The following is a 27,174-nucleotide window of genomic DNA, read 5'->3' as shown; positions in this document are numbered from 1 at the left end:
AATATTCTTTCATCGTTTTTATTCTAAATCTTCATAATCACGACATGAGCTTCAACATTGATTCCGATCTTGAAAGCCAATTCTAGGAGACTCAGTTGTAAGTTTTCTAAAAATGGAGGAACATTTCTCCATTCTCAAATTTAGCGTTTTGAGTAACGTTCCATTGTGGTGCATACCAGCACCTTCCACTGCTGAGTCCGACGACAGCCTGGAGGCATACATGAGTGAGATCCGGAGTGGGGCAGTGGCAGTGGTCGATGGGGTGACACGGAGGAAACTACGCTTGCGCAACTTTGAGCTCAAGAAGGATCGGCAAAGGCTGGTGAGGCTCATCGAGATTGCACGTCCAGCCAGCCTGCCAGATATGAAACCTCTGTGAGTCCAGCTTTGCTTAAACCATGATCACAACCCTCTTACGAGTCCTACTGTCACAGCCACATTCATTTTTGGAACCATTCCTCCAATTCCCCCCCCCCCCCGAATGGATTTTTCATATTGGCTAAGACATGATCATATGATCCGAAAATCGTATATTCTAGGAAGAGTTTATTTGGACTTTCACCTTTTCATCGATGCGAATACTGACTTTTAATGCAGGCCGGGGGAAAATCCTTCAGCGGTGAAAGCTCGGACAGATGGAGCCGCCAAGAAGATTTTCCTGCCCATGTTTGGAGCCATGAAGGGAGGGTGTAAACTCAAGACTGGCACTGTTGGGGTATGTGGAACAAGCAGTTTTATTTTACTTTATTTAATTATTTTGCTTATGTGCAGTAAAATTGGTATTTTGGGGTCATACCTTTCTTATTCATGGACTGTCATTCAATTTTAAGGGTTGGACATTGATCCAGGAATGAGTTTTGGTTTTTTTTGTAACTTTTTTATGATTCCGGAATAAAGGGTTTTCCTCATAAAGATGTTGACATCTTTAAAAGTTAGTACGTGATGCTTGGGCAGCTCGAGTATGCTTGGTGTGTAGCGACTTATCTTTTTGCGATATTGCATAGCAACATCGTCTCACAACCTTTCACCCCAAATGTAATTTTTCCAGGGATTTCTAAGTTTGAGTGTCTTGAACTTTGTGTTCAAACAGACTTGGCATTCAAATGATGTGCACTCTGATGTTCGACAGATGTACACTAATCGAAATCGGAGGTGTTCGTAATTTACGACTGATTGGTGAACCAACGATCAAGTATGACAATGAGACGGTGATAATGTTAGTGTTCATTTGCTGTCGGGATCCCAATTCTTCTCCCTCTTAAGGCCCAGTCACACCTTGACGTTTTAGCCAGTGATGGCAACGTATTAAAATGTATGTAAAACACTGGCTTACGTTGAACTTTTGATGTTTTTTTTTAAAGATTCGGACGTATTCATAGCGACTTGGTCTTATGTATAACGCAATGGTAACGGACACAGAACGTTTCGTTGTGTTATAGATAACTTATACCAACGAATGCTGAACCTGTTGTCGGCCTACACAACCTATGCCCAACGATAGTCTAACTTAGGCAGAGCGCGTTGCACGCATCGCCGACGATGTCGTGACGTAGCCTATTAAAAGGCTGACTCACAACAATTCAAATCATAACTGCCGTAGAAATGGAAGTGTCAACATCGCAGTCACACCTTGGCGATCTTGCCAGCGTATGCCGACCTAAGAAAAATGTGTCTAAAACGTTGGGGCACGTCAAATACGGTATGAGTAAGTTTGGTATACGTGAGTAGAACGCTAAAGTATGCTATCATACGTCGTAGTAAGTAGAGTACGTCAAGAAATTTTAAACATGTTCAAAATTTTACGACGTACTTGGCGTATGACACACGCTCCGCATGCGATGGGGATAAGTTTTACACATGATATGCGGACGCTTACACACGTCCACAAAGGCTACTTATAAGCTACTCATAAGTCGAAACACGTCGCGGTAATGTCTTTTTTACTCGAAACTTATTTCTAACTTATGTTTGACGTGCTTTAAACCAATTCTTTACGTAGTCCCAACACACATTGACGTATGTAGACGTATTCCAATGACGTCTTCCGGTTGACAAAAAAAATAAATGAACGTGTTTCTAACTTACAACTGCCATATAAAGATGTGTTCCCAGCGGTTTTGGGAATTGGTATATAAAAATGGTGTTCATAAAAGGGGAACCCAACAGTGTTTTTGAGTCCTTTTTGAGTCGATGTCCATGTCAGCAGTAACAGTATCAGTATCAGTATCAGTATTAGTAGTAGTTTGTTCATGTTGGCAGTAGAAGGTGAGTGTGAGGGGGAGGGTGTGGGTTATGATGGATCCTCCTTGCGTCCGCGTGTCCACGGGTAGGAGATATCTTTTCACCATTGTTCGAAGTTCTTCGCGGCTAATTTTTTATGGGGCTTTTTCAACAATGAGCTATGGCTTGTTTTTACGATTTAGGTCTATTCATAACGGGTTTGACAAATGCACAATGAACTAATAATGTGCATAGAGCGCTTCGATAACTTATAGATACGGTATACCAACGAATAATTATCGTGTAGCCGGCGTTCACAAACTATGCCCAACGATAGCCTAACTTATCCATATCGTGCGGCAGTTTATCTTTGCCGGTGACGTGGGGTTTGCTATACATAGGCTGCCACTCAACGATTTAAATGGCTGCATCTCCACTATTGAAAGTTGACACTTGCGCTCAACAACTGGATTTTTTTTACACTCAACGACTTTTAAACGGTACCACTCAACTATTTTCATTGTTTACAATGAACGATTTAAATTGCTGTCACTCGCCTTTTTTTTGACGCTAGGGTTTCAAAATTTGAAGCGTTTCTTCTGAACGTGTTAAAACGCTCAAACTCGACTATTTTAAATAGACGCTGCCGATGGACAATTGGAATCATAGCCAAGCTAGACATCGAAGTGTGAACATCCTCGTCATGCCGAAGAAAAGTTTGAAGAATGCTGCAAATAAATGTCCTGGCCGTGGCCGTGGACGCTGACGCAAGGACAATCCATTATACCGACGTCTTTCAGCCTATGAGTAACTTAAAAGTAACGTCTGTCGACGTGTGGCAACGATCGCGTAACGTGCCAACAACACGTTAATCATAGGTTAGAAATAAGTTTCGGGTACGCTAAACATTACCTCGGCGTGTCTCAACTTATGATTAACTTGCATGTAGCATGTGTTGACGTCTGTCAACGATCGCAGACCGTGCATACAACTTGTGGCCAGCGTAGCAGAACGTGTGAGTCATACGCCGGCATACGTCGTGAAATTTCAAGCATGCAAAAATTTGAGGACAACCGAAAAGTACAACGTTTAAAGCCAGCGTACAACGACGTATGGCAGTGTTTTTCAGCGTGCTCTCAATGTTATCAAAACTTACCCATAACATATTCAACGTGTGCCAGCGTTTTAGAAAAAAATTTCAAAAATCGGCATACGTTGGCTAAAACGTCAAGGTGTGACTGGGCCTTTAAGTTGTAATTTCTGTGTGAAAAAGCGATTACGAGTTCCCGGAAAACAGTTGTGATATAAATCACTGTTAAGGCAGACAGATTTAATATACACTAATTAGATTGTAAATATAATCACTGCATATTAAATATTTTTAAATACAATAATCAAATTGATTTAGCTGATACTTATCTTTTCTGTAGTAATAAATGTCAGTCAGTCAGTCAGTCAGTGTGTGTGTCTCCTTCATAACTCCAAAACCATGAAACCTTGCAACTTGAAACTTTGCATGCACACGAAGGAAACTCCAAGGGAGGGTATGAGTGAAAATTGGGTGTGTGGGTTAATTAAAACACCCTTTTTTAAGATAATGGCCTTATTTAATCATCCTTTATGAAGGCTCATCCATGGTCACCTCACTGTCCCTCGCTCGGGTCTTAATTCACCATTTTTTTAGCCTGATCAACAATGCCTTGACTTGGAGCAGGCCGCAAGGGTTTAACATTCAATGATAAAGTTTCCCCCCCCCACTTTTCTCACTCGTATCGAATGCCTGGTCATCATTCTTATGAATCGCTGGATACATCGCAATGCTTATAAATGCCCAGAGATGCCAGCATTTATGGCTGTGTATTGGGTGGTCGCTAGACTGCCTTTATTCTCAGGTTTTCTGTCTGTCTGTTTGTTTGTATGTAATGGACAGCTCTGGAGGCCAGAGTCAACAGATTTTGATGAAACTTGACTGGTAGGTTCATACCAGGATCTAGTTGTATGCTTTTGAGCACCTTTGCTGTGGACGCCACCGTTGCCTAGCAACGGGACTGAAATTTTTGCAAAAATCCGAAAAAAAAATTTTCTTCGAAAATCAAAAATCGGCTTCCGCGCTTTTATGCGCACTATAATCAACCTCTTTGTCAAAAGTTTTCAGCCAGATCCGTCAAAAACTATGACTAGAATGCAATTATATAACGAACACCCATGTCGCCTACCGGCTTGTTTCATTTTTGCACATGCCATAACCTCTAGAATCTTTTAAACTAAGCTGAATTACAAAATGTAAACTCTGGAATTGAACTTATCAGCAGTTCTGATTGGAGAAAAAAGTGTTTGTTTGTCCAACTCGGACTTTGACATTTCAGGCGTCTCTGGGTGCATGGTGTTTATATCACCGACCGGCGATCGCAATTAGCTTGCCAAGTCAGCTGTTCCTTATCAACCATTTTGTAGGAGTACTGGCTTGAATGCTTAAGCCACTTGGTGAGCTTGGTTGTTTGTTTCCAAGCCATGCCCATGCACGTCAAAAGTATACGCACTGTCAATGAATATATCAATCGACTTGAACAAAGTTCAGGTCCTACTCGCTTGCGTTTGGCCCGGTGTTGTTGTACGTGCGGTCATTCAGACGGTGACTTGCTGAAAATGCACAATTTTATTTTGATGTTTCCCCTTTTTGTACGATCATCTTCCATTATACGACCCGTCACTTCGACATAGATAGATACAGATAATTATACGTTTCGTTTTTAAAAGTTTATTTAACCGTGTTGTTGGAGTGCTTATTTGGAGCACTCTTCAAGCTTCGATCTCTACAAGCTTCCATGGAGATACCGTGGCACGGTTCTCCGTGGGGACATCTCTGGAGTTTAGGAAGGCAAAGTAAATTAGATAATTACAATGAGTAAAAAAATGTTTTCATTTGTTACAAAGAAATTAAGCGCCACATCACGGCAGGATAGCCGAGAGGTACGCACGCTTGCTCTAAGCTGTGTAACCTGGTTTGAAACCCGACCCAGCTATAAACTGTCATCCTGGTGTTTCACAGGCAGGGTCATTCATCAATGTGTCTCTTGGATGGACATTAAACTGGACGTTACACATACTGGAATCACCACTCCTCACTCTCCTCCCCTCTCTCTCTCCTCCCCTCTCTGTCCCACCCCTCTCTCTCTCCCACCCCTCTATCTCTCCCACCCCCTCTATCTCTCCCACCCCTCTATCTCTCCCACCCCCTCTATCTCTCCCACCCCTCTATCTCTCCCACCCCCTCTATCTCTCCCACCCCCTCTATCTCTCCCACCCCCTCTATCTCTCCCACCCCTCTATCTCTCCCACCCCCTCTATCTCTCCCACCCCCTCTATCTCTCCCACCCCCTCTATCTCTCCCACCCCCTCTATCTCTCCCACCCCTCTATCTCTCCCACCCCCTCTATCTCTCCCACCCCTCTATCTCTCCCACCCCTCTATCTCTCCCACCCCTCTATCTCTCCCACCCCTCTATCTCTCCCACCCCCTCTATCTCTCCCACCCCCTCTATCTCTCCCACCCCCTCTATCTCTCCCACCCCTCTATCTCTCCCACCCCCTCTATCTCTCCCACCCCCTCTATCTCTCCCACCCCTCTATCTCTCCCACCCCCTCTATCTCTCCCACCCCTCTATCTCTCCCACCCCTCTATCTCTCCCACCCCTCTATCTCTCCCACCCCCTCTATCTCTCCCACCCCCTCTATCTCTCCCACCCCCTCTATCTCTCCCACCCCTCTATCTCTCCCACCCCTCTATCTCTCCCACCCCCTCTATCTCTCCCACCCCTCTCTCTCCCACCCCCTCTCTCTCTCCCACCCCTCTCTCTCCCACCCCTCTCTCTCCCACCCCTCTCTCTCCCACCCCCTCTCTCCCACCCCCTCTCTCTCCCACCCCCTCTCTCTCCCACCCCCTCTCTCTCCCACCCCTCTCTCTCCCACCCCCTCTCTCTCCCACCCCTCTCTCTCCCACCCCCTCTCTCTCCCACCCTCTCTCTCTCTCTCTCTCTCTCTCTCTCTCTCCCACCCCCTCTCTCTCTCCCACCCCTCTCTCTCTCCCACCCCTTCTCTCTCTCCCACCCCCTTTCTCTCTCCCACCCCCTTCTCTCTCTCCCACCCCTTCTCTCTCTCCCACCCCCTTCTCTCTCTCCCCCCCTCTCTCTCTCCCACCCCTCTCTCTCTCCCACCCCCTCTCTCTCTCCCACCCCTCTCTCTCTCCCACCCCCTCTCTCTCCCACCCCCTCTCTCTCCCACCCCTCTCTCTCCCACCCCTCTCTCCCACCCCCCTCTCTCTCCCACCCCTCTCTCTCTCCCACCCCCTCTCTCTCCCACCCCCTCTCTCTCTCCCACCCCCTCTCTCTCTCCCACCCCCTCTCTCTCTCTCCCACCTCTCTCTCTCTCTCTCTCTCTCTCTCTCTCTCTCTCTCTCTCTCTCTCTCTCTCTCTCTCTCTCTCTCTCTCTCTCTCTCTCCCACCCCCTCTCTCTCTCCCACCCCTTTCTCTCTCCCACCCCCTCTCTCTCTCCCACCCCTCTCTCTCTCCCACCCCCTCTCTCTCTCCCACCCCCTCTCTCTCTCCCACCCCGCTCTCTCTCTCCCACCCCCTTATCTCTCTCCCACCCCCTCTCTCTCCCAGCCCCCTCTCTCTCTGTCCCACCCCCTCTCCTTCCCTTTCTCCCCCCCCACCCCTCTCTCTCTTGAGCCTTCGAGTAATATGTTTTGTGAAGATCGTATGTTGAGGTTGCAGTGATTTGTTGTCAACAACACAACTTTAATTATTGGAGTATTTCATTGACTTTCCTCGGGCAATGCCGGGTACTTCAGCACGTGAAATAATAATCACGAGATCGAACAACCTCGTGTAAATGAATGGAGACCAAATTCGTCCATGAACCAGAAATTTGCAAATGTAAGATTCCACCGTGAGTGAAACAAATGATTCTGCTTCATTGCCATTGATGCACTTAGTTCAGGTCCTGCTCGCCCGCCAGCTGTTGCACTTAGTTTCAAGAAGTGAATGGAGAGGGTTTGCAGAGACTTAAGGTTGAAAAGAAGAAAAAAAAAGTTTCCAGGGAAAATCCTGTAAGTACAATTGAAAGATTTTATTTTATTTTAATGGTTACAGACTAGTATAAAGTAAGGGCCTTTTGGCCAATCCAAGTGCTCGTCCCACTAATTAAAATAGGGACAGTTTTTGGGGGTTTGTTTGGAAAGTTTGCATTATCACTTCTGTATATCATATGCCAATTGAAACCCATGTCCATTCACTTGTGCTACTTTTACTGAGCATTCAAATCGATTGGAGTTGACTCGGAGCTTCCAAGAACCCACGATAACTATGAACATAATTCTTAATGCAGGTGTCTGGAAGCAAAGGGTCAACAGGGAAAATGGTGGGACAAGAACATACGTATACATCGTGGCACAAGTGGAAATTGGCAAACTGACCCAGATAGGCCTCGTCGACCTCTAAAATATTTGTTGTTTTCCCCCAGCGGTTGCCTCAAAAACGCGAGCCATTGCCAAGTAGTCTGTTCAGCTTGAAAACAAAGGAGGTGGAAGAGGAGGAGGAGGAGGATGATGACGAAGAAGAAGAAGAAATTCAACACAAGCATGACATTGAATCTTCTTCAATCTCAGGATGCATGGCGTTGGAGAAGAGCAGCACAAATGATCCTGGAGAAACACCTCAAGTTCAGTCTGCACCTTCCTATATTGCTGGTAAACAAACTCGGTTTTTCACAAGAAGATGAACTCTGAATCGGTATTATCAGATGCTTTGTTTTCCACCCTCCCCACACTGAATAATAAGGCTTTATATTTTTAAAATCTTTAACAAGAATATTTTAATGGCAGCAAGCGCCTGTCTGCCATTCGAGGCTTCATAATCGTCGTATCGCAGGTTCGTTGGATTTCGCACGCAGATATAGACATAAAGAGTAGTGTTCATACAGAAGCCTTCGGCCATTTATTCATTCCCAAAGAATCTCCGAAAAAGTTATTTAATTGCTTTGTAAAGCTCCGAAAATCTCCGAGAAATTGTGAAGTAATGATGTTATTTTGTGACAACAATACTTCAGAAATACATTACAGTTCCACGATAAACTGGAAGGACACTCGGTAGAGCGCATACCTCCACCCTGTAATGCCTGATCCACGAGAACATATCGGGCCCAATACATTTTTAGCTCGCCTGTTCGAAGAACAGAGCTATAGCGATACCCCCAGCATGAGTGTCAGCGTCAGCGTGAAAATGTTCAAGTTTTTGGTGCAAGTTATTTTTTCCTTTCTAATGTTTTTATCTCCCACACTATTTTTTATACGCCCGACATATATATATATATATATATATATATATATATATATATATATATATATATATATATATATATATATATATATATATATATATATATATATATATATATATATATCGGGGCGTATTATGTGATACCGGTCGTCCGTCCGTCTGTTCCTGTCCGCACTCTAACTCCCAAAGTTTTCAACTTTCACGTTTCATATTTGGTACATAGGTACAGACTGTGGAGACGGTGTGTCGTGACATACGTTCGTCATCTAAAGTGGTTGCCATGGCCACCAGGATGCTGTTTTCCATCCGTTCCTGTCCGCACTCTAACTCCCAAAGTTTTCAACTTTCACGTTTCATATTTGGTACATAGGTACACTGGTACAGACTGTGGAGATGGTGTGTCATGACATACGTTCGTCATCTAAAGTGGTTGCCATGGCAACCAGGATGCTGTTTTCCATGTAGTAGCACAATTCTGTATATAGCTTCTTGTTCGGGTGTATATTGTGCTCACTTGCGCTCTTGTTACTGATTACAATATACAAATACATATATTGCTTTAAAATTATTTGGATCAGACTTCACTGCAATGCTTTATAAAAAAAATATGATTTATTAGACGAGTCTTTTAAAAACGATAAATGTATAAACAGGCGAGCATTGGGTGGCTTTGACACCAACTCTCTGGTTGAGATATCGTGCTATATATCGTTTTTGAGCCCAATCTCTCAATGGTGAAGAATCACTTAAAAAAACTAGAGGGGGAGCACTCGGTAGAGTGCAAAACCTCCACCGCCAATACTCCTAGGTCACTCAAGTGAACCTGATATCCTATTCATCTATCTATAATTCCAGCAATCTCTGTGTGTGTGTCTGTGTGACCGCTGTTTCTCGACAACCACTGGTCCGATCGAATTGAAACTTAGCAGATATATTGCTGGGGCCCTGAGGATGTGCCTTTTCAAGGTTTGATATTAATCGGACAAGTGCTTCCCAAGTTATGGCCATTTATTTACCAACCAATGGGAAGACACGTTGCGTGGGCGTGGCGGATGGGGAAGGGAAACTCAGCCGCGTTCCCCATTACGGTTACAACGTACGGGCTTCCGGAGAGTGATGACTTCGTGTATTCTAATAATTTCTCGATTTCTTATGCGCATTTATAGATAAACACAATGGCCCAAGTTATGATCGTTTTCATATTAGACGGTGTATAAATTTCGGGAACATCAGAGTGCTGGTATGCTCCGAACCAGGAAGTAAATTTTTTCTCTCTCTTTTCTTCTCTTTTTGTTTTTCCTTGCCACGACATTGCGAAAAGGTAAAATACGTTGGTGCTAATTGAATATTAAAAATAAATTGCGAATAATCGTAACTGCGAATAATATCGAACTTCCGGGTCACGCACGTACGGGCACGTGAGAGCGAAGAAATGGCCTGTGTGGTTTATTTATTTATTTTCTCGATTTCTTATGCGCATTTATAGATAAACACAATGGCCCAAGTTATGATCGTTTTCATATTAGACGGTGTATAAATTTCGGGAACATCAGAGTGCTGGTATGCTCCGAACCAGGAAGTAAATTTTTTCTCTCTCTTCTCTTCTCTTTTTGTTTTTCCTTGCCACGACATTGCGAAAAGGTAAAATACGTTGGCGCTAATTGAATAATTGGGTATTAAAAATAAATTGCGAATAATATCGAACTTCCGGGTCACGCACGTATGGGCACGTGAGAGCGAAGAAACGGCCTGTGTGGTTTATTTATTTATTATTATTATTATTATTATTTCTTTTTTTATTATTAATATTTTTTTTACAGGCACGTACTAGTTCAATTTGATGTCAACAGTGCTCAGAGTTATAGTTTGCAACTTTCCCTTTTACTTTTAACTTTTACATACTCAATTCATTCGTCATAACTAGATTCCTTGAGACAGAAATTGATTTTACGTGGGTATATCCACCTGAAGTTCTAAAATCAGCAGCAATTATTATTAACCTCCGCCATCTTCGAAGATGGATGGAGGTTACTGTTTTCACCCCTTTCTGTTTGTTTGTTTATTTGTTTGTGAACAGTATTACGGAAAAACTCCTCGACGGATTTCGACGAAACTTGGTGGGGGGGAGGGGTGAGGTATGGTCCAAGGATCATGCCATTAAATTTTGGACTTGGTCCCCCCCCCCCAAAAAAATTGTTAGAGAAATTTTTTTTTTTTGCATTTCTACATGTTATAAGTGATTTCCAACCCCCCCCCCCAAAAAAATTGTTACCCCCCCCCCCAAAAAAATTGTTAGAGAATTTTTTTTTTGCATTTCTACATGTTTTAAGTGATTTCAAACCCCCCCCCCAAAAAAAATAGAGAAATTTTTTTTTGCATTTCTACATGTTTTAAAGTGATTTCCCCCCCAAAAAAATTGTTAGAGAAAAAATTTTGTTTTTGCATTTTTACATGTTTTAAGTGATTTCCAACCCCCCCCCCCCAAAAAAAAGGAAATTTTTTGCATTTCTACATGTTTTAAGTGATTTCCAACCCCCCCAAAAAAAATTGAGAAAAAAAATTTTTGCAACTTTTTTTTCAACAAAATTTCGATTTTTTTTTTTATTTTTATTTTTATTTTTGCATTTTTACATGTTTTAAGTGATTTCCAACCCCCCCCCCCCCCCAAAAAAAAATGTTGGAGAAAAGAACTATAACTCAGCACTGTTGACATATTTAATAAATAAGATATAAGGTTCACTTGAGTGACCCAGCAGTATTGGCGGCGGAGGTTTTGCACTCTCCCGAATGCTCCCCCTCTAGTTTTGGCATGTTTTTTGTTGGAAATCACTTATAACATGTAAAAATGCAAAAAAAAATCTCAATTTTGTTGAAAAAAAGTTGCAAAAATTTTTTTTCTCTAACAATTTCTTTCTTGGGGGGGGGGGGTTGGAAATCACTTAAAACATGTAGAAATGCAAAAAAAAAATTCAAATATTTTTCAAATAAAATCGAAATTTTTTTGAAAAAAGTTGCAAAATTTTGTTTTTTTTTCTCTAACAAATTTTTTTTTTTTTGGTTGGAAATCACTTAAAACGTGTAGAAATGCAAAATAAAATTCAAATATTTTTCAAATAAAATCGAAATTTTTTTGAAAAAAGTTGCAAAATTTTGTTTTTTTTTCTCTAACAAATTTTTTTTTTTTTGGTTGGAAATCACTTAAAACGTGTAGAAATGCAAAATAAAATTCAAATATTTTTCAAAATGGCCGCCATGACGGCCATATTGGATTTTGGACCAAGTCCAAAATCTAATGGCATGATCCTTGGACCATACCTAATCCCCCCACCATGTTTCGTCGAAATCCGTTGAGGAGTTTTTCCATAATACTGTTCACAAACAAACAAACAAACAAACAGAAAGGGGTGAAAACAGTAACCTCCGATCTTCGATGGCGGAGGTTAATTATCACATCCGGATCCGGATCTTCACCAAAATCTAATCAGTTCGTCCTTGTCACACACCCAACCTGTCCACAACTTTTTGAGATATCCTGTACACAACAGACAGACAAAAGGGGTGAAAACATGACCTCCTTCACCTTCGGTGATGGAGGTAAATATCATGCTATATATCGTTTTTGGCCCTATCTCTCAATGATGAAGAATCACTTTGGAATTGAACAATTCTAGTAGTCAGATCTTCACCAAAATCGAATCAATTCGTCGTGGTCACACACCCAACCTGTCCACAAAATTTCATCCGGATCCGTCCACAACTTTTTGAGATATCCTGCACACAAAGACAGACAGACAGAGAGGGGTGAAAACATAACCTCCTTCATCTTCGGTGGTGGAGTTGATCAAATTCAACTAGAGGGGGAGCACTCGGGAGAGTGCAAAACCTCCGCCGCCAATACTGCTGGGTCACTCGTGAATTTTTTTTTTCTCCAACAATTTTTTTTTGGGGGGGGGGGGGTTGGAAATCACTTAAAACATGTAGAAATGCAAAAAAAAAATAATTTCTCTAACAATTTTTTTTGGGGGGGGGTGAGCAAGTCCAAAATCTAATGGCATGATCCTTGGACCATACCTAACCCCCCCCCCCCACCAAGTTTCGTCGAAATCCGACGAGGTGTTTTTCCGTAATACTGTTCACAAACAAACAAATAGAAAGGGGTGAAAACAGTAACCTCCGATCTTCGATGGCGGAGGTTAATGAATCGAACGAACAGGAAACAGACCTCAAATGGCGTCGAAATACGTTATGCAAATGGCACGAATGTACGTGACGTGCAATGTGGTTACATGAAAATGCGGACAAAATACATTCCCATCTTTCTTACAACATGAAGTCTTACAATCAGCAACATAGAGATATACTGACCACTTTAATCCTCCTTAACGAGTAGCGCTTGTATGTAGATAAAACGTAGAATAGGCTTGGTCACAACGATGGCCTCGTGGCTTGATTATGAACCTCACAACGCAGTATAAGCTTTATGACACGATTTAAGCTTCGCAGTGACGTAAGCTTGCAGCAGCCATATACTTCACAGAGAGCCTCAGCTTTTGGCTTCCCAGAATGCATCTGCATCCGTTCTGAGCGAAGGTTCTGAGCACGGCTCAGAACATTAATGGTCTTGTAAATCTTTACCAACTGACAAATGTCATGACTGAAATTACAAATATATTTTATTGAGATTCTCTGAGATAATCTTGTGCTGCAGCTCCACCAGCAGAGTGTTGCAAGCGAGATGTCCCAGTTCACACTACGGGAACTGCAAAAGAAAAGAGTATCTTCCAGCAAGGTGGGCTCTCAATGCAATTATTGTGCTAAATGGTTCTGAAGTGAATAGACATGGATGGGGACCTGTCATTTGTTTCGCCGAGGTTCAACTGATGGTACCGGTTGTACAGTGGTGTACCAAAATCAAAATGTGTTGCTAAACTCGAAAGGAAAATTAACTTGGTCGACAAACAATTTACCAAATCTTTGCAGAGATTCCTGTTGTTAAAGAAGACCACTTGAGGGATGAAGCACAGCCAAAAATGCAAAGGAAACAAAAGATCTACGGCCCGAGCAAGGTGTGTAGCAACTTATTTGTTGCATCTCCTCTAAAAATTATACAAATGGGATGCTGTCATTTGTACAAGTCACACCAGTGTTGTTTGTTTATTTTAAACATATAAGTTCATATTGGCTAAATGGGTGAGACCTTGTTGCATTGCCATCACTACTGTGGATAAATTTGCAATATCTGGTCAGCTGTGCAGGCAATGGTATACCACCCAGTGCATTGCTTGCCTTTAAAATGTTTCAGCAGAACTGACACTCTGTGACAGAGTATAACGGAAAACTAGTCTCGATGGTGAAGGCTAGTGTCGGTGGACATAGATCAACGGAGGAAAACATGACATTGATCCAAGTATGCTAATCCCCATGGGAAATGAGGAGCAGCTGACGTTTTGGATGTTGACCCTTCTTCGGAGCAAACTGTACAAGGGACGAGCATTTATATAAGGTGTGAGTGAGTCAGGGGTTTGTATGTTGGAGTGACATGATGGGTCAGGGAGCACATGGAGTGGGAATGACTAAATGTTGGCACCTCACAAGGAAGGTTAGGGATGCAAGGAGAAAAGGTGGAATAATAGGGAAGGAAACAAACAGAAGCAAAAAGATGTTGGATAGATAAATTAAAATAACTTTTAAAAGTATGTTTAAAAAAAAATTAATCAGTCAAGTCGGTTTCAAATACAGCAATTTCCTTTTCCGATTAAAATCTCAAAAAACCATAAGGGGCACCCTGTCGATAAGGTTTTGCTCTTTGTGTCTACAACTATCTGTGGTGCTGAAATGGAGAGAAATATTGTCGACTGCCATTGAAATGAAATTGAAGGAATTTCTGGGAAAAGGTTGAGTCTCAAGCAACCAGCTTTTGCTGTTTGTTCGTTCATGGAGGAAGTGTTCAGGATGTGATCGACCGGTTTCACGGATGTAGATCTTCTTGCAGAGTGCACATGATTCTGTCTATAACATTGGCGGAGGTGCAGTCAAAAATAGTCCATCGCTTTAAAGCTGCTTTTGGGTGTTGAGATCGAAGTGGTCGTTTTGTTGAAAGGGCAGGTGTTACAGTGACTCCATGAACACTGAAACATTCCTGGTGGGACGTCAGAAGGAAATGGTCCTTAAATCGGGGAATTTTGCAAATTTGTCCCGCTTGAAAGAAATGAGAGGTGGTTGTGGAGAAATTGAAAGTTTCAGGATCATTCTGTGAAAGCTTGAAGTTCTTCTGGATGATGATATTGATTCGAAGGTTGAGGAGGTGGTCGGTCAATGTGAACGACACACTTCAATCTTCTCGGACATTCATTCCGCCACATTAAGGTCTCGGATATATGTCTACATTTCAGCACCAAACAGTCAAAAGTGAAAACAGCAAGGCCTTATGTTCAGGATGAGCACGTTCACCACCGATGGGATTAATGAGCCCTTATGGTCTAAAACCCCCCTTTCCTCCTGCCCTCCTATGTTTTTTTTATCCTTAATGTTGATGAATCCTACTTCCACTCTTATTTTCTCTCTCTCCTTTTTATTTCAGATATATATATATATATATATATATATATATATATATATATATATATATATATATTTTTTTTTTTTTTTTTATTTCTTTTCAAAGTTATTTATTTAATGTCTTTCTCTTGCTTCCTTTTGTTACATCTGCCACTGAAGGTGGACAGGTTATATTTTCTCCCCTATTTGTCTGTGAGCAATATATCTCAAAAAGTTATGGACGGATTCAGAAGAAACTCTCTGCTGGTTGGGGGTGTGACAAGGACAGATTAATTACATTTTGGTGAAGATCTGAATCCAGATACTAGAATTTTAAAATTGATTCTTCACCATTGAGAGATTGTACCAAAAACAAAATACAGCATGATATCTCAAAATGTTAGAAGGATTCGGATGAAACTTGGACAGGTTGGGTGTGTGACGAGGTCAAATTGATTAGATTTTGGTGAGGATCCGGATCTCGATCTGAGAATTTTGAAAGAGATTCCTTACAATTGAGAGATGGGGCCAACAGCAACATGCTGTCAAGGTGTGTATATATGTATAAAAAGAAGAAGATTCACCTTCATCTCTCACCCGTGATTTGAGGGAACAACAAATTGGTTCTCGTCGAATCAATTAAACCCAGGTAGCGAGGATTTTATAAATTAATCGACTCCTCCCATGCTCTTCTTGCCAAATAAGCTGCATCAGGCAACCATGAAGGGTTACCCAAGGTAAGCTCTTTGCTGTTTCAAACCCTTCTCAGAGTTCCTCCACAGCTGTAAAGACGTTTACAAATAGTACACACATGAGAATCCCAATGCTGCACACCCCTTCAGCTGTCGGAGCAGTTTCATCGCTTGTTGGTGAATCATCAGTGACAGCACAGACAGAAATGCATACCATTGAGGCTCCCAAGCATGTATCACGTGTAAACGTCAGCAAAGAGCCTACCTTGGGTAGCCTTTCATGGTTGCTTTATGCAGCTTCTGCAGCGAGAAGAGTATGGGAGGAGTCAATTTATTTTTTTATAATCCTAGCCATCTGGGTTTGATTGATTAGGTGAGAGCTAATTGGTTATTCCCTCCATTCACAGGTGAGATGTGTGTATCTTCGTTTTTTTTTCATTTATATGTTGACTGCTTTTGACGTTTACATGTGATACATTCTTGGGAGCCCCGTTGGTACGCATTTATGTCTGCGCTGTTGCTGATGATTCGCTAACAAGCGCTAAAATCGGTCCAGCAGCTGAGGGGGGTGTGTAGTGTTTGTGAACATCTTTACAGCTGTGTTAGAACTCTTGGAAGGGTTTGAAATGGGAAAGGGCTTACCCTGGGTAGCCTTTCATGGTTGCTTTATGCAGCTTCTTCGGCTAGAAGAGCATGGGAGGAGTCATATATATATATATATATATATATATATATATATATATATATATATATATATATATATATATATATATATATATATATATATATATATATATATATATATATATATATATATATATATATATATATATATATACAACCCATCTTACCCCGGTTTACGTCGGGGATGAGTTCCTGAAAAGTGAGATGCATCGAAACGATGTAAATCAATTTTATTCTTAATAATTAATGGAATAAGGGGGGGGGGGAGGGATGTGTTCTTCACATCACCACTTCATGTATTATATTTCACTTTCCCATATTACCCTTTTTTAAAGTAATGACAGTTATATTCAAGTACACATGCGTATCATCAATAAAAAAAGAATAATTTCCAGACATTTAAATAAAAATATACCTCTTCTGGAAGCAGTCAAAGTTGGCAGTAGCTCTTCTTCCTCCTTCAATGAACGGCGATATATTTTTTTTATAGATGGTGCGCACTGGAGGCAAACTTACTAACCTGGCAACACCAACTGTGTACATTCACCAGCATGTATTAACATCTAATTTCACTTGTAAGGTGGTAACACTTTTACAATGCATCTCGGCCAATCTACTCTTTATGTGTGACACAAAGTACAGGGTGGCCCAAAAGTCATGCCCCATCGGAATTTGTATAAACGAGCGCCCAGTCGGATTCCGAAAGTTTTCGTTAAATACCAGTGTCATGAAGTTAATGGCCAACAATTCAAACGTTTATTGTGATTTTTCCTTGTATTAATCAAGATCTTAATGGGGCATGACTGCTGGGCCACCTTTAATATTAGTTCTTTTGGCAATTTTGTGATCTCCCGATTTGCTACTTTAGCGATGTATTCTGGCGTCTTTATCAGTCTTCTTAATTCTGAAAATGTTCGAGAATAAAAGGTATGGCTTTTAAAGCTACACGAGTGTGTTGAGGCGACACAAATAAGGTAATGGTACCAATAACGTGACGACGTATTTGCAAAACGATGTAAAAAGGGGAGACATAAATTGGGCTATTACTATACGACATGATATTTAAAAAAGCTGTTTATGGATTATGACAAAACTTGGTGGACAGGTTGGGTATGTGATAAGAACAAGCTGATTAGATTTTGGTTCAAGTCAGTAGGATCCGCCTTATAAATAGGATACAAAACGTAAACTGTTCAGCGTTCTACTAAGTGCCATTCTAGTTTCCCTCGTATTTCCCCTTTTCTTCCAGTCCCCTTGACTTTCAACCACTGAAAACTTACCATCCCTCTTCCGAGGTGTCTTGCTGCCTGACAAAAAGGCATGCATGTACCTCTGATACCCCCACCCAATAATGGACCTTCCACCGCATCCCATCTCCTCCTTTTGCTCTGAAGGGTTGATGCCCAAAACATTTCATTGCTTCCCACCATGGTTAGTATACTTTTATCAATGCTCTGTTGATTTCCATACATTGTGGCAGAGTATGGTGTGTGGGGTGGTGGATGTAAGAACATCGATGGGGGGAAATATTGAATAAATTTATTTATTCGTTCAGAAGCCACTACCTTTTTTGTCTTGTCTTTGATGGTTGTATCTCGTTCGAAGAACACCGTGAACACCCAATGTGGAGTTCCACGTGCAACAGCAAGTCTTGTGAAAAGCAAATAGTTATTAAATGGAGCACTGTAGAAGTTGATGGTTCTGAATTTTATTGGAATCCTGAAATGGTGTGCCCTTGTTCTTCTAAAAATAACATCACATGACACTTGGCACTCCATGATTTTAAAGAAAAAGCCACCATCTTGTAAGGACAACTTTGGCAATGAATGCTAAATACAAGTCGTGCTACCTAAATCCCAATACACAATTTGGTTTAATAGTTTTAACCTGTCCTAACTTATTTCACAATCAATGATTATAGCATTTCCTCTTCAGCCTCCTCAACTACATCTTGATGTCTGTTCGGGAGAGGACCCAAAATATGCGTCATGGTTACCGCCAGAAGGTACTTATGGTTTTACTTCAACACTGCATTTTGCATGTACATTTGTAGGTCTACTTTATTTTGGAGGAGGAGGATTAGGAGTCAGGATAGGGATGGGAGAGGAGTGGATGGGGAGCAGATTTGGGATGGAAGGGATGAGACAGAGTAGGACATGGTATGGGGAGGAGAGAGGGCAGATTGAGAAGTGATGGGAAAAGCACGATGGGGAAAATACCATTTGTCTTTTTCCCATGCTTTGCTCCCCATCATCCTCTTTCCTTTTCTCCCCCCTCATCCATTCCTCCAATCTATCTCTCGTCTTCCTGCTCCCCTCCCTATCTCCTCTTTCTCCTAATTCCCATCTCAATCTAGAGTGCAAGAGTAGATGTGTCAGAGATTGAGGAAAGGGAAAAGGGTTAAGAGTCCCATCCTCTTTTCCTCCCCCCGTCTGCATTTTCCTTTTGCCCTCCTCTCCTCCCAATCACCCTTTTCCCCTCAGACCCTTCTCCTGCACATTCATATTGAGTATGGGGACAGAGGGTGGTGGGAAAGGAGGAGTGGAGGATGAGGAGGTGTAAAGGAAAATGAAATGAGGTGCAAAGGAAAAATCTCCTCCACACCTTTGCTCTTTTCCTTTCATCCCTATACACTTGAGAAAGGAGATGTGGTTGGCATAAGAGGCAGGAGGATGTGGATTGGGGGGGGGGGTCACCATCCACCTCCCAATCCTTCAACTCGCCTCTCTTCCCCCCTCCCATCCTTAGGATGATAGTGGGGGAGATGGCAAGGATCCTTTGAAAGTTGGGGAGGAGGGTAAGGAGAGAAAAATCCACATCACCCTACTCTCTGCTCATCCTAATCCTCTTCCCCATAATCCTCATCTTCCTTTTCTCCTCCCCACCCCCACACCCTGTTCTGCCATCTGTCCTACTTCTTCCTTCTGTCTGCTTTGGATGTGGATGGGAAGATTAGGAAAAAAAAGATTATGGGGAGGGGATAAAAAGGAAAAGAGGATGAAAAGAGGATGCAAAGAGGTGAACTGGGAGGAAGGAGGAGGAAGGGGTCGGGAGAGGGAGGAAGGAGGAGGAAGGGGTAGGGAGAGAAGGGAAAGGAAGATGGGGAAGTCCCCATTGTTCAGTTCTCATTTTACCCTTTCTATCCTCTTGTCAACCATTCTCCAATCCCTTCTCCAGTTTCCATCCTTTTCCCTTCTTCCCATCCCCACCTATCCAGAATATGGGATGGGAGATTATAGACCGAGTATGATTGGGGGGGGGGGTGGAGTTCCCATCCTCCTGTCTTCCTGGCTCAATCCTATTCTTCCCTCGTTTCTCCCCTCCAGAAGATTTAGCCATCAGGGGCAAGAAAGTTTTATGGATTGAGAGAACAATTGGAGGACATGTTGGGGGAAATGAAAGAAGAAGAAAAAAAAGTCCCCCTCCTCCTCCATTTTTCTTTCTGTCCATATTTTTGTTCCCCATCCTCCAATCTTAGGATGTTGAAGGGATTAAGGATGATGTTTGGGAAGGGGGTGGAAAGATGGAGAAGAGGTGGAGAGGTTGGGAGGGGGGTGGGAAGATGGAGAAGAGGTGGAGAGGTTGGGAGGGGGGGGAACAGATGGAAAGCGATGAAAGGGGGAATGGGTGGTGGATGACGGACCCCATAGTCGACATTTTTAGGTGGAGAGTGTTGGGAATGTTTAGAGTTGCAGAGAATGACAAAACGGCAGCTTGCATTGGATTATACAGTGCTCATGACATTCCAGACAGAATGAGAAAGTTCAGATAAGAAAACGATAAACAGGGAGGACGTGTAAAATAGATGATCATTTCCCAGGGATGTAGTGATGGCAACATATGCAGAGTATTGAAGAAGAGATGAATCGTTTCAGATGAACAGCTCTCCTACTGTTTGATTGCATGATACGTTTCAACTCTAACTTCCTGTTTCTGCAGATCAAACAGGCGACGGCAAGACATACCTGAACAAAAAGTTTGGATACTGACGAGCTCGGTGTTTGTATATATATATTTCTGCAGACTGCACATACAAGAGTAACGGGTTGTTCAAGTTGAACTGCTTCTGATGCAATCTCATGGATGGGTTTGGTATAAATCGATTTCCAAATCTTCAATTGATTTACAATTGGACTCAAATACCAATTCGATAAAAATGTTTTTAACACTTTATTGTCAGACCTAATTTCGGAAGTAAACATCGGATAAACAAATACATAGAATTGGTTACACAAATGTTTTATTTTACAACACCAATAGGTTACCCCCAATCCAAAATAATGTGGCATTAAAAAAGAAAACGTTGTGGTTAAAAAAAATCACCTGAAATTTGATTTGATGAGGGTTGGTGGTAGTGGGGTTGGTGGGTGGACATGAAGGCATTGTAAGTAAATGAAATGGTAACTGAAGGTATGGTTATATTAACCATGCATAGACCATGCTGGTAATACCAAATAAAGTCGATGTCAACTTTGACTGCATAGTTTGTAACAATGGTGGGGGAATTATTTTTTTTTTTAAACGTGATAAAAGGTGAGGGTGAGGATGAAGGATGAGTTTTGTTTTCTAGCTTTAGGTCTGGCAACTGTGCAACAAAGGTTTCTGGCACTGGTTTGTTTGCTTAAACCTCATCACCAAATGCATCTCCGTTCAGCACGGCACGTTTTCACAAAGCAAGCACGTACGGACGTTGGGCCACAAGGCAGCAATGCAGTCGCGGAGGCGAACGGCAACTCGACTAACCTATTTACAAGTCTGCTCACAGCTACCACGACCGGCGATTTTTACTCGTGCTCGTTCGGGGCTGAAAGCGGCACCGGGTTTCTGTTTGATTCGGCGTGAGGGCCACCGAACCGGAAACTTGTGCACATCAAGCCTTTCAATTCCAGGAACTATAGCAAATCTCGGTTTGAACATTCCCTCAAAGCCATGGGATATCGAAAGTCAATTGCTAATGTACAGAATTTAGGTTGGCTTGATGGTAGAAATGGTCAGAAATTGCGTGCCTCTTCCAGAGAGGCCTGCTTTCTGTCTCATTTCACTCATTCAAAAGCTGGATGTTTTGGTTGTAACTGGGCACTTTGACAGTTCCTTGATGGTTACTGGCATGACATTAAGATATATCAAAACCCATAAAAGGGTGCTGGCCGTGGAGAGGGCATTTTCCACGCCCAGCTTCCTTCGCTGTTAACTCTCCATGCCTCCGTCATCTGCAACATATCCGTAAATACATTTTCCATTTAAATAGCGGAGAAGTACAATGCAGTACTTTTTAAAATATAAAGATGACACAAGCAAGCCGTACACTATGAACTTGTATAGTACAGGTGGTTAACCTTCTGATTCTGAGTCGCCTTCACAGGCTGGCATGGGCCCCCAGATGCGGATAGTGCCATCGTCGGATGCACTGGCGAGCATCGAAGGCAGTTCTGGGTTCCAGCTCACACAATTGACCGTATGCCCATGGCCCGGAAGCACAGCGATTGGCAGCTCACCACTGCGGTGCCATATGTATACCTTGTGATCTATAAAATGGGCAAGACACAGGTGTACACGGTAAAAAGTCCCCTGACATGCCAAAGTACATAAATTTCATTTATATATGTCCGAGAGGAGTTTTTCATCGTGATTTCAGATCTGACAATGTTTTTTCACAATACTCATTCTGTAAAATGTAAAATTAAAAAAACAAACGTCTTTGGGAACGCCCCTAAAAATTCTCCTGAAAGGGGCGTAACCCACGTGACGTCATATACAGGATGTCAAAAGCTGCACGTTAATTACTCGGGTTGGTGGTCTACGTTTATTCTATTGGCTTTCTGTGTGTTTCCACATTCGATTGGTCGACTCAATCGCTTTGTTCATTTCTGCTTTAAAAAAAAATCGAACATTTGGTTTTGAATAATGGATGACATGGACTTTGATTTGTCTGGTAACGACAGTGAGTGTGAGAGAAATGAAGGATTTTGGTCTGAATCACATGGAGAATTGTCAGATAACGTAGTCGCAGGAGGTGAAGTTCAGGCAGCTGGAAATGAAATACGGCCTTAACAGTTCGAGACCGAAGCAGGACAAGCAGAGGAAAATGGCGATGAAATTCCCGGAGTTAATTATGATCGGGAGGACATCGAAGGAAGACTCAGAAATAACAACTGGCTAGACTAAATCCTATTCGTAATTCAATCATGTAAATTCGACTTGCATACTGCTCGATATCAGAAATATTTTAGTGACGTGACGTGACGTGACCAGCGCAGCGGCGGCGAATTAATCACAAACAAGGCCAGCCCGTGTCATCGGCCGTATCTCTCCGCGCATAAAACAAAGCAATCTCACTGTCCGGATACGATGAAAACTTGTGTGCAGAACACACCTTGTGACACAATTGTCTCGAGTAGTCTGATAAATCTGACGTTCTGTTGCATTTCTATTTATTTCATTCCTACTATCGTCATGTAGCACCAGTAGAAAACAATGAAAAAAAGACTAATAAAATAAAGCTACAGAACGTCAGATTTATCGGCCTAGTCGGACGGACGACGGATTTATCGGACTAGTCTAGACTCTAGAGATCTCGAGTTGACAAGTAACTTGTATTAGCATGCACACAATGTATAAGTCAATGCGTAAGAGTCCCGAGGATATGAGGCCATGTAATAGGACAGATACATTTGTCTTTCATAGTTGTGCAATCATTTTTTTCCCTTTTCTTTTATTACAGCATTTTGGCTGGTGGTGGTGGTCGTATGGCAGCTTAGTTGCCGGGGTAGCTATCATTTCTTGAAGCGTGACTGTGTCGCTGATGCAGTGCCCCTCTACCAGGACACACACTGGAACTGGTACTCATTTCGCCGACCTCGGAAGGATGACAGGCTGAGTCAACCCCCTGATGTATTAATTCAGCGGCCGACGGGGCTTGAACTCAGGACCCTAGGATCCCAAGCCACCACCCTAACCACTGAGCCAACACCAGGCTAGCATTTTGGCTAAATGTTATTGAATAGCATGCCAATGGAAGCAGTATTTTCACTTTAGATGTCCATATTCTCTGACGATTATCATCTTTCGGGAATACATGAAGGCTTACACCGTCTTTGCCTGTATTGCTGCATCCTGCTATGATACATCTTGCAGGCATTTTCGAAAGTACGGCTAAAACTCTTTAAAACTTTTGCGAAACAATCACTGGAATTAAGACGATCACAGAGATTGCACTAACATGTGCAAAATGCATTTGTAGGTACTGTATAAGGCGCGCGACATCTCGACTCGAGTCAATCCACTCTGTGCGAGTTACTGTATGTGACGTCACGCAGAGATTCGCTGAAGTCCATTTTTTTAAGGGGCGGGGCATAGCAAGTTGTGAATAGCTCCAGAAATGATAGAAATATTGCTCTAATTATCCCATTTTTGATTAAAAAAAACAAATGGGTTATTTCTTCACTAGGAAGGTCAAGTTAATTTATAAATAACAAGTTTATTTTGCATGTCAGGGGACCTTTAAGGCAAACAAAGAATCGTTTTGAGAAATTATTGTTCGCGATGCTTAACAAAATAAGAAATAATAATAAAGATCTGCAGTGCCTCCTTAAAGTATTCACACCCCTTGACTTTTTCACATTTTGTTGTGTTACAGCCTGAATTTAAAATGGATTAAATTGAAATTTTTTGTCACCGATCTACAAAAAATGCCCCAAAATGAAAACATGTTTTTCGAAATTTTTACAAATTCATTGAAAATGAAACACGCAAATATCTAATTTCCATAAGTATTCAACCCCTTGAGTCAATACTTTATCGAGGCTTCTGAGGCAGCGATTACAGCTTCAAGTCTTCTTGTGTATGTCTGTATCAGCTTTGCACACCTGGATTTGAGGATTTTCTCCCATCCTTCCTTGCAGATTTGCTCAAGCTCTGTCAAGTTGGATGGGGAGCGTCGGTGAACAGCAATCTTCAAGTCTTTCCAAACATTCTCAATGGAATTCAAATCTGGGCTTTGGCTGGGCTACTCAAGGACTTTCACATTCTTGTTCTGAACCCATTCCCAGTGTTGCTTTGGCTGTATGCTTGGGGTCATTGTCCTCTTGGAACGTAAATCTTTGCCCACCGTCTGAGGTCTTTTGCACTCTGAAGCAGGTTCTCCTCAAGGATTTGCCTGTATTTGGCTCCATTCATTGTTCCCTCTATCCTTACAAGTCTCCCAGTCCCTGCTGCTGAAAAGCATCCCCGTAACATGATGCTGCCACCACCATGCTTCACGGTGGGGATGGTGTTAGATGAGTGATGAGCTGTGCTTGGTTTCTGCCAGATGTAGTGCTTTGCATTCAAGCCAAAGAGTTCAAGTTTAATCTCATCAGACCACAGAATCTTTTGCCTCATGCTTTTAGTCTCTCACGTGCCTTTTTTGCAAACTGCAGGTGTGTTGTCATGCGCCTTTTTCAAAAGAGTGGCTTCCGTCTGGTGTTTTGAGAAATTATACAGTAGCCTACATTTGTGAAGTGCTGCAGAGACTGTTGTCCTTCCAGTTGGTTCTCTTATCTCAGCCAAGGAACTCTGTAATTGTCAGAGTGGTCATTGGGTTCTTGGTCACCTCCCTGACGAAGGTCCATCTTGCCTGGTTGCTCAGTTTGCTTGGATGCCCAGCTCTAGGAAGAGTCTGGATAGTTCCATGTTCTTTCCATTTCCTAATGATGGAGCTCACTGTGCTCTTGGGAACTTTCAACACTAGAAATTGTTTAATACCTTTCCTCAGATCAATTCCTCCTCACAATTCTATGGACAGGTCCTTGGACTTCATGGTGGAGTTTCTGCTCTGACATGCACTGTCGATTGCAGGACCTCATATAGAAAGGTGTGTCTTTCTAAATCATGTCTAATCAATTGAATTGGCCAACGGAGGACTCCAATCAAGTTGTAGAGACATCTCAAGGATAATCAAAAGAAATTGGATGCACCTGAGCTCAATTTGGAGTGTCATAGCAAAGGGGTTGAATACTTATTGACACAAAACATTTCAGCTTTTCATTTTTAATTGATTTGTAAAAATTTCGAAAAAAATTCCGCTTTGAGATTATGGGGTATTTTGTATAGATCGGTGACTAAAAATCTCAATTTAATCCATTTTAAATTCAGGCTGTAACAACAAAATGTGAAAAAAGTCAAGGGGTGTGAATACTTTCTGAAGGCACTGTAAACATCATCACAAAAATGGTGATTTTTTAGTTTCAACCCTTTAAATGGAATGTATTACATCATTTCTTTAAGTAGCTAAACATTACATTGTTGGGCCATGTCATGTAAGTTTGAGATAGTATGTTATTTTATTTCAGACCTCCACAACCTGAGCGGACCATTGATTTGTCTGAGGGCATACCAGGACATTTTGATATGTATTTGCATGAAGCATCTTAGAGCAGGTTTAAACTGATTGTTACTTGTACTGGTCGATGATTAATGGGCTGGTTGGAATGGAGAATGAGCTTGTAGTATGTGGAAAGGGAATTTAATGAGACGTGGACCAGCAAAGAGAGAATGTTCGGTGGAAAGACCGAGATATGGGCATATGGAGTGGAGTCGTGACAGTACAGTTGAGGTAAAGAAGAGTTAGCATGAGGAGGCCAAGGCGAGTGGAGAGGAGGTTCAGGTTGTGAAATGTGGGCTTGGTATTGGCAGCCTGTGTGCTGAGTACATTTGTCCTGCGCTTCTGTTTCACTCTTTGCCAGCATCGACTGCAGTGCTTTCCAAGCCGTGAACACCATCAGGGTTCTCGCATCGAAGCAATGCAATGCTTTGAGTGTCGTGGATACCCACATGGCTCTCCTGTCTGTACCTATAATACTGCTGTGCTCAGTGTGGTGTACATGCCCTCATGTCTTTCCACCCTGTGCTGGTGGATCATTATTATGACTGGGTCTTCAAGCAGCTTTGGCTGATAATGGTCACATCTTCCTCGACTTGCTCTTTCCGGCTCTCACTCCCTGTCTCTTCAAGTTTTCCACATCCTCCTATCAGACCTGGTCCAATGTTATTTCTTCCCCCATTTAATCCTTCCTCCCTCTGAATTTATTTCCCCTTGTTATAGTTTGTGATTGATTATTTATTCTGTTTTATTTAGTTTGTTCTCTTATGTATGCAATAAATTATTTGACTTATAATCAGCGTGGTCTTACCAGTCTGCTTCTGTGGTGCAATTGGAATCTCTCACGATGAAGCCGAGTCTATGGGCCTATCACTTCGGCATCGCCGACAGGTCGGTGGTCTCTCTGGCTTCTTCCGCCTCATTTCAGGACTTGAACCCACTGCCCTCTCCATGCTTTGTCCTCCCCAGGTATCTGCGGGACGCACGCGGTCCACCAGCAACCCCCTTCTCGTGAAACTGCCTAAATCCAGAACCACTGCTCACCTCCACTCAATTATTCCTCTTTTTTTCCCCCACTTGTGGAACCACCTTCCATACTTTCTTCAATCTCATTCTTCCCTCCAGGTCTTCAAGACAGCTGTTCACGATCATCTCAAGTCATCCCCCATCCAAAATCATATTTTTCCCCACCCTTTGAGTTCTCACTTACCCCTCATTGTTAACTGCATCCCTTGTTCGTCCATCTCCATCTACTTTATCTCTCCACACTGCTGTTGGTGTTTCCCCTTTCTCCCGCTGTTCCCTTTGTTGGGTTGTTTCCTGATTTTGTTCTGTGTCATAACTCTTC

At 42.3% G+C, this 27,174-nt stretch overlaps 2 protein-coding genes across 13 annotated transcripts in view; one reads left to right on the top strand and one right to left on the bottom strand.

Annotated features, from left to right (window-relative positions):
• SLC4A1AP (solute carrier family 4 member 1 adaptor protein) overlaps positions 1–26,622 on the top strand; it is a 45,201-nt gene extending 18,579 nt beyond the window's left edge. For 2 of the 6 annotated variants that reach the window (XM_085851223.1, XM_085851224.1), the window contains exons 8-14: positions 180–375; positions 598–715; positions 7,741–7,966; positions 13,264–13,344; positions 13,536–13,621; positions 18,404–18,473; positions 20,408–26,622. In XM_085851223.1, coding sequence (XP_085707349.1) covers positions 180–375; positions 598–715; positions 7,741–7,966; positions 13,264–13,344; positions 13,536–13,621; positions 18,404–18,473; positions 20,408–20,457 — 827 coding nt within the window. In that variant the 3' untranslated portion in view covers positions 20,458–26,622. The other 4 variants (XM_085851226.1, XM_085851220.1, XM_085851225.1 and 1 more) reach the window with 3 other exon arrangements.
• The window catches only part of LOC147013898 (WD repeat-containing protein 26-like), a 56,326-nt gene continuing 49,777 nt past the window's right edge, over positions 20,626–27,174 (bottom strand). For all 7 annotated transcript variants that reach the window (XR_015050558.1, XM_085851232.1, XM_085851229.1 and 4 more), the window contains 2 exons: positions 21,805–21,993; positions 20,626–21,678 (listed from right to left, as the gene is read on the bottom strand). Coding sequence is in view for 6 of the 7 variants with exons in the window: in XM_085851232.1 (XP_085707358.1) it covers positions 21,656–21,678; positions 21,805–21,993 (212 nt within the window). In the remaining variant the exon portion in view is untranslated. The remainder of the gene's footprint in view (positions 21,679–21,804; positions 21,994–27,174) is intronic.

The sequence above is a fragment of the Eptatretus burgeri genome, chromosome 13 (genome assembly GCF_056783735.1).
Source record: "Eptatretus burgeri isolate ZD-2024b chromosome 13, Ebu_testis_v1, whole genome shotgun sequence".
In the NCBI taxonomy this organism is placed as follows: Eukaryota; Metazoa; Chordata; class Myxini; order Myxiniformes; family Myxinidae; genus Eptatretus; species Eptatretus burgeri.
The sequence above is the reverse complement of the archived record's forward strand: the minus strand, read 5'-3'. Positions and strand labels throughout refer to the sequence as shown.